A 13,145-nucleotide genomic window follows, 5' to 3' on the forward strand; every position below is an offset into this window, starting at 1 on the left:
TACTATCAGACCAGAAAATGAGATACTCTTTTGAGTTTTTCCGATCTACTCTACTGAGTCCCGGGAAATACCTACATATGAGTGCCGATGTTTACACGATATTGCTCAAGATGCACCACAATGCTGCGATGATAGCAACATAACATGGTATTGGAAGAATGGACCAAAAACATGTGCATTTTTAACACCATGAAAGAAATGGCAATTCTAGCTCTGTACCACCATACATATATGGTCGACCTTATAGAAATCAAGATCATTGACTGCATTGGTGGTAACTAAAACGTCAGGTCCTCATAACCAATGATACTTAGGATGCTTTGAGACAGACTGATAGGAGAAAGGAACTTTTATTACATTATGCAGCCTTTATCATCTTCAAAGTAACGTAGTACTTCCAGAATACAATGCAATCATTCGTGCAAGTCGTATGAGGCTGTGATCAAATAGAGCTAGTAAATGGACCATCTGCATACTGGCAAAAATACAACCAGCACACACCTTTTCTGAAAACACGATGAATGAACAACTACGGGTCCCATAGAAGACACCAATGATCACTTATGATGCATTGAGAAAGACTGACACGGGGCAATCGGTTAAACTATGCAGCCTTATTATCTTCAAGAGAAAGTAATACTTACAATGTGCAAAGTAATCTTTCATGGACAGATTAACAGATATCGATAAAGATCAGCATTTAGTTTATGAACCATTCAGAGCACAAAAGTTGTTGAGGCTGTGAACAGATGGAGCTCACAGTACTAGCAAAAGGAAACACACTCCATCTGTGTAATCATCATCACAACCAATACACACCTTATTTGGAAATACTAGGAATGAGCAATCACGAATCCCAGGGCGGGACACCATTTTCTTGCCAAGCTGCTGCTGCACCAAATAGACATCACTCAACTTTTCTGGTTTCCTGTTCACAAAAGCACAAGGGTTTAGAAGGAGGCTTTCACTGAGATGCATCTATTTGGTAGCTGAATGGAATAACATCATGCAGTCACTTTATCCTGATCAGTTGTATGTTAACAACTGTCGCCCACAAACCAAAACAGACACAACCTCGCTTATTCTTCAAATGTTTGTAAGTTACTCGAATGGCACAGCGTCGACACCTCACATTCACAGCTCAATATTCCTAGCCCACTCCAACTGTATTATAGACTTATCATCATTGCAAACTAATATTCCCAATTCACTAAAGGAACATAATATCGATACCTCATAATTGCAGTTTTTTTTCATCAGTATTGGAATCATCATAATTGTCATCTACTAGAAGTATTCTCTTGCAGAGATAATAAACCAAATAAGAAGAAACCAAATTAGAAGAATGGACGAAGAACATACCTGAGACCTTGTCCTCCCACCAGTACATAAATCTTAGGTTGGCCGCCTGCTTGTCCGCCTTGTAGAGCTGGTACCAATGCTCCGCCACCTCCGATCCGGCGACGGCGCCGCAGATCGCTCCGAAGCCGGTGGCCAGGAGGATACCTGGAGGCAAACGAATCACGCACGCACTCACAACACAGCACAGAACAGAACAGAACAGAACAGCACAGCACAGCACAGCCGCGATGGGTAATACCGTGGGGGGCCTTGGAGTACTTGAGCGCGACGCTGCCGAGGTGCGCCCCGCCGACGAGTGCCCCGCCGAGCGCGAACTTCCTGGACTCCCGCATCGCCTTGAGCTGCGCAGCACAGGGGGATCGGGGAGGAAGATGGCATGTTTAGACGGGCGGGGGAGCAGGAGGGAACGGGGAACTACTCAGATCGGGGGGGAGAGGAGGGGAGGCACCTGCGGGCCGTAGACGGGGTCGGAGGCGATGAACTCGTCGACGTCGGCGTCGGACCACTTGGGGAGCGGCTTGTCCCGGCCGTAGACCTTCTTGAAGTAGTCGAGGAAGGCGAAGTTGTGCGCCCAGTGCGCCTTCACGCCCTCAAAGTGCTCGCCGATCCCCATCGCCGCCGCCGCCTTGGATTCGATTCGACGGTGAGGAGGAGGTTTGGTGGCGTCGTCGCGTTTGGCTTCTTCTCGCCTTGGAGTTGGAGACGAGACGACAAGGCGACGAACTAATGGGCCTTCTTCTCGCTCATGGGCCTATATTGGGCCAGTAAAAACCTTGGACTTCACATGGGCCGGCAAAGGCTGGGGCATGTGCTCTGCTTGGAATTTTTTTATTTAGGAATAAGTTTATTTAGGTCCCTCGTCCTACCAACGAGTTTCAAAATCGTTCCTCAACCTCATTACCATAAATGTTTGACCCCCAATTTATAAAAACCATGCGAAAGAGGTTCCCAGACAGTATATGAGGATGGTTTCGCTTACGTGGCATACTAGTCAGCTTGTAGGATCCATCTGCAAGTCAAATAAAAATAAAAATAAAAACTCCCTCTGCATCGTCATCGCCACCGTTCAGGCGGAGGGCCGCGTCTCGGCGCCACGCCGGCGAGCCACCAGCGTCCTGCGCTCCGTAGCGGCGAGAGCGCTAAGGGTGGGGAGCTTCCTCTACCACTCTGACATCTCGGGCATCCTGCGTCGTGGTGATTCTACGTCGTCGTCGACGGTCGCCGCCAGGGCCAGCTAACCGCCGGACAACGTATTGATCCCGGCGAGCAACAGCTTGAACGCAGCGACGAATGCACTGCGTGGTGTCCTTCATCGCCGTCGGGATCAAAGTAGAGCAGTTGTGACGGTGGTGAGAGTTTTTGGGTCAAGCTCTGGCCTCCGCAACCCATGCAGCCCGACCACCACGCAGCATACGCACCGGCCAGCCCGGCGACGGCGCCGGCGTGCGACCCCGGACCCATACGTCGTCCAGCTCGTCGGCGACCGGTGTGCATTGCATGCATGCCTACCTCCTGGCCACCGGACGCATGCATGCATGCATTCATCGCTAGCTAGCTGGTCCCTAGGCCTGTTGTGCATGCCTCGCCGCCGCCATCCCGTGCAAAACGCCGAAGGAAGTAGAGAGGAGGTGAGTAGGAGGAGGAGGGTGGGCAAACTTGCTCGCCGGAGGAGGAAGCTAGAGCGCATGGGAGAGAAGGAGATCGGCAGAGAAAGTAGAGATGAGATAGTTTGTCACCACCGGCTTGTCGGATAAAGAGGTGAGATAATCTTTTTAGTTTTTATTAGTCTAACAGGTAGGCCCTACATTTTATTTAAGTTTGCTTAAGCCGACTTGGAACTAATACGTGGGTTCCATAATTTTTTTAATTTCTTTTGCTGACTGGGGCGTCACATAAGCGAAACCATCCTCATATACCGCCGGGGGACCTCTTTTGCACGATATTCATGAGTTTAGGGTCCAACATTTCTGATATTACGGTTGAGGGACGATTTTAAAACTCGGTGTCAAGATAAGAGACCTAAAGTGAACTTATTCATTTTATTTATGTAGTAGTATTGTTAAAAATTAACAAAAATAGATTTCCTTTGAAACAATTGCAAAACTAGACTCTCAACACCCAACTAGTGGTGATATGTATAGAACATCCACTAGCTGGATGATATACCCGACATGACAAACGTTCTTAGGTAGAGCATAACACTTCGTAAGTGCCTTTTAACAGGGAATGGATTGCTGATTTTGCAATCGGCCCTCTTTAAAGCCCTACTAGTGGGTGTTTTATTCGCTCTCGGTGAGCCGCTCCAAAATTGTTTATTCTCTCCCTACTCATGAGTGGAAACATTTTACAGGCAGCCCCCCTTAAAAGACCAATAGGTGGGCTTTAAGAGAACCACCTGCAAATGTGACAGTCACTATTAACCGTTCATCCAATAATTGTCAATAGACATTTGTCACATCAGATATATTGCTTAACCGGTGAGTTATCGCTCACTGGCTAGGCGTTAGGGCCTAGTTTTGCAACTTTTTCAAAAAAAATATTTTTTTAAATTTTGTAATAAAAAATCCTCAGTTTGACTGCATACTTCATGTAAAAAGGTGTAAAAATTTCGCTTACTCCCTCATTTTCCTGATAACTCACTCATTTTTCTATTTTACTATGTTGGTTTACTTGGGAGGGAGGATTCACCGCAGGGAATCATATGACGGGGGAGCCATTGCCATTCCTAAAGCTGACACGATGCATGTGTGTTGCCTTCTGCGCACTGCTCGATGGAAGAAGCACTTTCAGAATCCACGGTCGATGAGACGCCACCTCACTGGCAATGTCACAGCATCACGGCGCAGGGGCCTCCCTGCACCGCATTCACTCCTCCTTGCCGGCCAAATTCCAGTCAAACACCGGATTTAATCATACTGCACACTTCAGTTGTGAAATGTGGAACAAATTTAAGTTTGAGGGAAAAAAAAACTTCCTCCATTCTAAAATAAGTCTAAATTTTCAGTTTTTGACACAATATTTGACTCTTCATTTTATTTGAAATTCTTTTTAGATTAATATTTTATTATTGTTAAATGATGATATTTTACGCATGACTAATTTTTTAGATCTTTTAATAAGTAAAACGGACGGTGAAACGCTGATTTTTTTTTTCCGACCGAGGTAGTAGGATGCCGTGAAAAACTAATGGAGTAAATGCATCTCAGGCATCCACCCAGTTTATATCAGCCGTCACTGGAGTAGTGCAGGTGCAGCAACATAGAACTGCCCTGACTGCATTCGCGTGCTACTGAAACAAGCTAGCTTAGAGATGGGCAGGCTGGTGGTGGCGGCGGCGGTGGTGGTCACCGTTGCGGCGGCGCTCGTGGCGACGGCGGCGGCAGGGAAGCCGGCGGTGCCGGCGCTGTTCGTGTTCGGCGACTCGCTGATCGACAACGGCAACAACAACAACCTGGCGTCGCTGGCGAAGGCCAACTATTACCCCTACGGCATCGACTTCGCCGGCGGCGCCACCGGCCGCTTCTGCAACGGCTACACCATCGTCGACGAGCTCGGTACGTATCTCAACATCTCGTCTATTGATCTCAACGGTGTAGGAATATTTTCAGACATTTATAAATCCAACTATCTAGGCTTCAGTTATCAGTATTGCCATTTTCCTTTACCGCTGTGAACCAACCGTTCAGTGCTGTAGTAACAAGTGCTCGATCTTTTCCAATGGAGAGTAAGATGCTTTAATCAATCCTCTATTCTGATTTTTTTTTATCAATACTCTCTTCAGTTCTATAATACTTATCATTTTTAATAAGTAATAAGGTGGGTTTTTTTTTTACTATACTTAAGAAATAACTTGAGATACAAAAAATTTAAGCATAAATTCTGATATATAAAGATACACTGTACCTAAAATACTAAACTTTTAATATGAAAAACACAATACATCGAGATGCTTATTTAAAAACGCTAAAAAACTCTTAATAAGGACATGAACTTTAAATAACAAATTTAACTGCATATCTATATGGATAGATATCAATGAACATATGAGTTTATTACGGTACTTTTCAAGATTAATCTATTGTTTTTTAAAAGATATTTATTGTTAAAGTTCTATAAGCTTAACTAATATGGAACCGGATAAAGTATTGGCTACTTAGCTTGTAATCTCCCATGTCACACAGTATTGAATATGCATTTTTTTAGCATAAGTACTACGCATTTTGTTTTTCTTATCCAAATAAAAAATACAGCGTGTTTGCTGCTTAGCATGGTGTACCCCGTACGGTGTTTGTGACTGCAAACTGTGAGTGTTTGCTGTATATGCTTTCGGTGCCTATAAGACTTAAAAGGAAAATTGCTATACGTACGATGACTTTTAGCGTACGATTTTAACCGCTGCTTCAAGCGCATCGTCGCGGTCGTGATTTTTTGCCTAGACGGACAGACGCATCGCGCTGCTTCAAACGGGACCACAAGGCTACCGTTTCAATGTACGTTCTATCATATGATTTTATCGTATGTATAGCACTGCTCAAGACTTAAGTACATTTATACTAGCCTGTTTAAAATAGAGCTATCTAATATAAAATATAACACATATTAAGATTAAAAATCTGAACCGATATATATCTAAATTTGTAGTTCTGAGATATATTAGGAAGGAGTTTTTTTAGCACACGGGTTTATATACACCCGTTGCTTGCATGTCATCTAAATAGTCATCAAAAAATATGAAAAAATTTAACAAGATAGTTTAATATGAGTTATATCACTCCACCAACGTACAAGTTTAAATTCATCTTCTACAAGTTGTAGCAAAAATAACAAAAACAATTATGAATATGCGTATAGTTAGTTTCAGTTTTATTTGTTTTTTTTTTTGCTACAACTTGTAGAAGTTGAATTTAAACTTATATGTTTGTGGAGTGATATAACTCATATTAATCTATCTTATCAATTTTTTTTATATTTTTTGATGACTATTTAGATGACATGCAAGCACACGGGTGTAGGTACACCCGTGTGCTAAAAAGTAGCTATATGTTAATATGGACGAACTATTAAGTTTTCTGTAGATGTTGACCGACGTTGACTGCACCGAACATTGAAGTATTGAGCACACATCTGATCCAACATCGCAGGCGGAGCAGAATTTACTGCCACAATCAGACATGAACAGAGCCACAGAATTAATGGAGTACATTCATTTACATAATTCGCATTTATGGAACGTGCCACAATATACATGGTTATCGCCTCATGGCAGACCAGATCTGGAGCATCGTAACAGTTAGCGTTTCCTGTTTGGAACTTGCAGGATTTCGTGATTCAGCACTAGCACTGTAGTGACAAGCCTGAATAAACTGTCCAACGATCGTACAAAGTCGGCAAATCGATACGGAGTTCATGCATTTGTTGGCTGAATTTCATTTGTAATTTCAAAGTGTTTAATGAGGTGAACACTAATCGTAGCTGAGCTGCTCGGGCTGCCACTGCTGCCGCCATACTCGCAAGCGTCCGGGAACGGGAAGCAGCTGCTCCACGGCGTCAACTTCGCCTCCGCCGCCGCCGGCATCCTCGACGACACCGGCGGAAACTTCGTAACTCACAATCAAATCCATCTTCTTCTTCGTCGGTCGATCGACAAAGCTGATGCAATGCAAGGTGACGACGTGTGCGTGCGTGGATGCATATATGCAGGTGGGGCGGATACCGTTCAACCAGCAGATCGACAACTTCGAGGCCGCCGTGGAGCAGATCGCCGGCGCCGTCGGGAAGGAGGCGGCGGCGGCCATGGTGGCGCGGTCCATCCTGTTCGTGGGGCTGGGCAGCAACGACTACCTCAACAACTACCTCATGCCAAACTACAACACCCGCCGCCAGTACAGCCCCGCCCAGTTCGCCGACCTCCTCGCCGCCCGCTACGCTGCCCAGCTCACCGTAAGCGAAAGAGAAGCCGCCACTCATCGTCATCGTCGTCGTCGTCTTCTTCCGTGAGCTTATGAATGGATGCATGCGTGCGTGCGTGGCAGAGGCTGTACGAGGCCGGGGCAAGGAAGTTCGTGGTGGCCGGAGTGGGGTCGATGGGGTGCATCCCGAACGTGCTGGCGCAGAGCGTGGAGAGCCTGTGCTCGCCGGAGGTGGACGGCCTGGTGCTGCCGTTCAACGCCAACGTCAGGGCCATGATCGACCGCCTCAACGGCGGCGCCGGCGCCGGCGGCGGCCTCGCCGGGGCGAGGCTCGTGTTCCTGGACAACTACGGCGTGTTCAAGGGCATCCTCGGCGACCCGGCGGCGCACGGGTTCCGCGTGGTGGACCGCGGCTGCTGCGGCATCGGGAGGAACAGCGGGCAGGTGACGTGCCTCCCCTTCATGCCGCCCTGCGACGACCGCCGGGGCTACGTCTTCTGGGACGCCTTCCACCCCACCGCCGCCGTCAACGTGCTCGTCGCCAGGCTGGCCTTCTACGGCAGCGCCGACGTCGTCTCCCCAATCAACGTCGGCCGCCTCGCCACCCTCTGAATTAAAAATCTAGTCTTGCCTTCTTGCTTAATTAAATTAGCTAGCAATAATTAAGTTAATCTAATTAGGGCTGCGTTCGGCTAGTCCCATAAGTTATCTTATCTCTCTCGTTTTACATGCGCACGCTTCCCGAACAGCTAATCGGTGTATTTTTTATGAAAATTTTTATAGAAAAGTTGTTTTAAAAAATCATATTAATTTATTTTATTTTTTTAAATAATAATAATTAATTAATTATATACTAATCTATTACTATATTTTTCGAGCCGCATAACTAACACCTCCCCTCCCTCAAAGATCATGCATGATAGTCTCAGCCAATACACTCAGCTAATGCCATGCTAAATGACAGAAAATTTAGATCATGCTTATGCATGAGCAAAAACCAATGAACTGGTCGTTGCAACCTGCAGGCCAGTATTAATTAATTTCAGCTAGTATTTCTTTTCCTTTTTTTTTGTTTGCTCGTATCTGTCATGCATGATAATTACTGGCTGTAATAAGGCATCTGAAAGAACTGGTAGTGTGGTTCTAATAAATGGCATGCACTCACCAGACATTTTCCTTCCAATTGGCCTTGGCAAATGATAATTAAGTGTGTGCCTGAGCCCCTGTTGATCTCTGGTGTTATGCTATGGCACGTGGAGTCTGACGACTTATCTGCAGCTGGGACAGAATTGACAGTTGTGTCATGGCAAATTGATCTAATGACAGCCAATGTTTGTCATGCAATCTCTCTCTTTTTTTTTTCATTGCTTAATTTTCTCCTCTGCATTTGTGCAGTACTGAATGCACACAGCAGAAAGAGCTGGCTGAAACCAGGGTTAACAAAACCATGGCAGGCGCGACCTGGCGGAGGCGCGATTTACCATACGTGAACTACTGAAACCGTGGGAACCACGTCTAATTCAAATATAATTTTTTTTATTAAAATCGATAATTATCGTGTCTTTCAAGTAAAACCGTACGGTTTGGCATGTGGTTACGACCGGAAACCGCGATAAGCATAGTCCGAACATAGGAAATTGTAAAAATAAAATCTAAATTTTTATAGTTTTAAATGTCACACTATCTGCCGCTATTTTTCTCATTTGTCGCCACTCTACTTGCTCGCCTAGCCAAGCCAGATTTAGTTTCCATCTTTTAGATTATATTTTAATTTTTTTCCTTTCAATCTCTTTCTTATATTATTGATTATTATATGCAAATAAATCTACACTGTTGATATATCTATTTATTTGATTATTGAAATAGTACTGATAAATCTACACGGTTGCAAACACCACTAACGCGGTAATCCGCCCGCAACATGCAGAGTTTTCAGTATCCCTAATGCTAATGATCGATCTGCTAGTGATTAAAGAACTATTTAAGCAGAACTTGGCTGACACTAACAGTTAATTATTTCATTATTTCATAAACATATACCTCTATCGTTAACAGTTAATTCCTAAGTTGACTCTAATAAACTCATCCATGATTACGTCCACAATGCATACACTCCCTCCATCCCTAAATGTTATAAGCCGTTGACTTTTTTATATACATTTGACTCTTTATCTTATTTTAAAAATTTTAAAAAATATATAAAGCTATATATACACATAAAAATATATTTAACAATAAATTAAATGATATAAAAATAATTATGTATTTTTAAATAAGACTAATAGTCAAACATGTATAAAAAAATCAACGACGTTAAACACTTGTGGACGGAGGTAGTATATCACTGGCTACTCTTTTCCGCTCTTAGTCCTTACAAAGTCAGCTAACCAGCATCACACACATGGATGTAAGATTATTCAGAGTTATCCGCACCATTTTTCGCACGATGCTGAAACTGAAACATACCATCGAAGTACAGTCCAATCAATGAATCAGAATAACAACTTGATGGGATAACTCTCGAGCAGCATTCAGATCGACTTTTCAGTACATGTATATCGATCATCACTACCTGGCTTAGCTATGGCTTAGTTAGTGGTAAACTGGTAATGGTCTCTGCTAGTGATTCAAGCACTAAAAATGCAGGAGCTAGAGATTGTGGACTTAATGCCTTGGGCCTATCATATCTTGAATTGCTTGCACAGTATTGGGAAAGTCTCTGTGATATGATTATGATCTAACCATATACAAAAGTGAATAATGCTCAGTGACGCAGGCGCAGTTTCAGTGAATCGAAATGCATGGCGGCTATACCTTCCTTGCACTCATGGGCGGATCTAGCACATAGCGTGGTAAGGGCTCGAGCCTCCACTAAGATTTTCTAAAATTTTATATCAAAAATCAATAAAAAAGAAGCTGAAAATCTATCTAAGTTGTTTATACGTACCCCTATAACTTTGTTGGCTAAATCCGTCACTGATTGCACTAAGCATTGCTCTGTTTGCGTACCAAAACGTTTGCAGCCAGAGCAACTGGGGGAATTGCTGAATTTTCAGGCACGCACGCACGCGTGCAAATTCAGGCTTCAGAAAATGATGTTAAAAGTGAAGGGAGAGTGACCCACTTCCCCGCTGCGATGGCAACGTACGGCGACAGCGAGGTCGATCAGGTGATCCATCCATCCATGGCCACGGATACCAGCTGCTAGCAGCAACCCAATCAACCTCCAACACTGCAAATCTCCACAGGATTTTTATCAAAAAAAAGGTCTGATGCTTGCTCGACCCTGACCCTGATGGCAATTTTCTATCGTTGTATGCAATGATTCAGACATTCAGTTGCATGCATGACACTACAATACGCCGCTATCTTCAGAGGCGCCAGAGAGCCTTTTTGACTCTTGCAGCAACACCATCTCGTTTAGTGCTCTGGGTTTTTGGATTCATCCATGTCGTGCACTAGGTACATTAATTAATTAATATAGTAATTAAATTGGATTATAATTAATTGTGCGTGCATGATTCAGTCGAGATCGTTCATGTGCTTCAGCTTAATTCAGCTATAAATACCGTACTGAGTTGCACTTGCCACAGCATGTGCGCAGTGCTCGCTCTCATCTTCTTCTTCTTCTTCCAATCATCTCATCACTCCACTGAAGTGAAGTGAAGTGAAGTGAAGATGATGGCGGCGGCGAAGAAGCTGGTGAGGCTGCTGATGGTGGTGGTCGGGGTGGCGGGGCCCGGCGCGGCGGCGCTGAGCATGGACTACTACGGGATGAGCTGCCCGTTCGCGGACATGGTGGTGAGGAACGTGGTGAGCCAGGCGCTGATGGGCGACCCCACCCTCGCCGCCGGCCTGCTCCGCCTGCACTTCCACGACTGCTTCGTCCAGGGCTGCGACGCGTCGGTGCTCCTCGACTCCACCCCGGACAACACGGCGGAGAAGGACGCGCCGCCGAACAAGAGCCTCAGGGGGTTCGAGGTCATCGACCGCATCAAGCAGGCCCTCGAGATGCAGTGCCCCGGCGTCGTCTCCTGCGCCGACATCGTCGCCCTCGCCGCCCGAGACGCCGTCCTCATGGTACGTACGTAGTCGTAGTAGCACTAGTACACACTTGCTGCATACATGCGACGTACGCTAAAAAGGCTTAACGACGGCGGCCATGGTCGGTGCGTGCAGGCGGGAGGGCCGTACTACGTCGTGCCGCTGGGGAGGAGGGACGGGACGCGGTCGAACGCGGCGGACACGGTCGCGCTGCCGCCGCCGTTCCTGAACGCGACGGAGCTGGCCCAGCTGTTCGCGACGCACAACCTGAACCTGCAGGACATGGTGGCGCTCTCCGGCGGGCACACCCTCGGCGCGGCGCACTGCGCGAACTTCAAGAACCGGCTGGCGACGGAGGCGGCGACGCTGGACTCGTCGCTGGGGTCGTCGCTGAGCAGCGTTTGCGCCGCCGGCGGGGACGGGGCGACGGCGACGTTCGACAGGACGAGCACCATGTTCGACGGGGTGTACTTCCGGGAGCTGCAGCAGCGGCGGGGCCTGCTGAGCTCCGACCAGACGCTGTTCGAGTCGCCGGAGACGAAGCGGCTGGTGAACATGTTCGCCATGAACCAGGCCTACTTCTTCTTCGCGTTCCAGCAAGGGATGCTCAAGATGGGGCAGCTCAACCTCAAGGAAGGCACCATCGGTGAGGTCAGACGATCTTGCAGGATTATCAACTAATCAATTCACAAAACTATAAACAACTAGAAAAATAATCCTCCGAGACCAGGTCTCGGTATAGACGCTTCTAAACCAAGACCAGGTCTCGTAGGATTATTTTTCGTTTCCAAACAACAATCTATCAATCAACAAATACTCTAATATCGTCGCCTCGATCAGTGTCCTCCATGAACCTAAAAATAATAGCTAGCTAATTTGCCGGAAATGCTACAGTATCTCAGTCTACTATGTGCTGTGTATGTGTGAGACCATATATGCATACCAAGTACCAAGCTTGCCAGAAATGCTACAGCAGCTGGTAGCCTTGGTATAGCTTGTGCTTATAGTGGTATATGAGAAGCTTGTAAAAACAAATGTGCATGCTTGGCACTAGTATTTGTTTATGTGCATGTTGATCACTCATGAATGACATTGTGATGCTCCAGAAAAGAAGATTTAAGGAAAATAAAACAATGTTTTGGATTTGAGTATAGAATCAAATCAATGCCGTTTTGTATTGACCAGAGGAGAGTATTACAGTAGTTCAGCACTGGCAGGCCGGCCCACCAGCAAGAGAGGGCCCGTATTCTAGATGGGCCGAGCCGGGCCTGGGCCCAGGTTTAGCTGTCTTGACTTTGCTGCAGCACTGGGCTAGGCCCTGGAAAAGATGCAGGCAACCAAACACAGCGGATGTGATGCAGGCATCGTACAGGTAACCAAACACGAGTGCATGTCGTCGTCATTGGTTGGCTCCTGACGAAACTGAAACATAATGAAATTATTCTCCATCAATCGTCATCTCTAGAATTACTTGAGCACAACCAGATTCCAATTCATCAGACTCACCCTGTTATGTCATTCTCTGATGCACAATCAGTTGACATTGCCAGAGAATTAAACCCTCGAATTAGTGCATGCTAACGCGACAGATCAATTTTTACCTTATCAACACATAATATTAATATATACCAGCTTACCTATTTTAATCTGTGCGTTTTGGATCATAGCATCCGACAATAAATTTATTCATTTGGATAAATAAATATTCTGCTTATGTACGTACGTATGTTGGTTTGGTTCATCGATGGATCGACTGCTCACCGTGCGAGATGAAATCCCATCCGATTTGGATTTGAATTAAATTATGATATGTGTGCCCAACAGCAGCAG

General features: G+C 45.7%; 3 protein-coding genes across 3 annotated transcripts; 2 read left to right on the forward strand and 1 right to left on the reverse strand.

Moving 5' to 3' along the window:
• Positions 1-605: 605 nt before the first annotated feature.
• On the reverse strand, positions 606-2,063 carry LOC102716991 (succinate dehydrogenase subunit 6, mitochondrial). The gene is made up of 4 exons (XM_015840226.2): positions 1,811-2,063; positions 1,601-1,703; positions 1,363-1,506; positions 606-928 (listed from the first exon to the last, which is right to left on the reverse strand). Exons 1-4 carry the CDS (start codon positions 1,973-1,975, stop codon positions 912-914), a joined length of 429 nt encoding a protein of 142 aa, XP_015695712.1. The 5' UTR covers positions 1,976-2,063; the 3' UTR covers positions 606-911.
• A 2,566-nt stretch (positions 2,064-4,629) lies between these two features.
• On the forward strand, positions 4,630-8,024 carry LOC102716522 (GDSL esterase/lipase At1g71691). Its single transcript, XM_006659693.2, has 4 exons — positions 4,630-4,916; positions 6,835-6,962; positions 7,063-7,302; positions 7,395-8,024. The coding sequence occupies exons 1-4, from the start codon at positions 4,673-4,675 to the stop codon at positions 7,881-7,883; spliced, it is 1,101 nt and encodes a 366-aa protein (XP_006659756.1). The 5' UTR covers positions 4,630-4,672; the 3' UTR covers positions 7,884-8,024.
• A 2,856-nt stretch (positions 8,025-10,880) lies between these two features.
• LOC102716801 (peroxidase 47) lies at positions 10,881-12,102 on the forward strand. The gene is made up of 2 exons (XM_040526920.1): positions 10,881-11,351; positions 11,451-12,102. The coding sequence occupies exons 1-2, from the start codon at positions 10,950-10,952 to the stop codon at positions 11,994-11,996; spliced, it is 948 nt and encodes a 315-aa protein (XP_040382854.1). The 5' UTR covers positions 10,881-10,949; the 3' UTR covers positions 11,997-12,102.
• The last annotated feature ends 1,043 nt before the right edge of the window (positions 12,103-13,145 follow it).

This window comes from Oryza brachyantha, chromosome 8 (genome assembly GCF_000231095.2).
Source record: "Oryza brachyantha chromosome 8, ObraRS2, whole genome shotgun sequence".
NCBI lineage: Eukaryota > Viridiplantae > Streptophyta > Magnoliopsida > Poales > Poaceae > Oryza > Oryza brachyantha.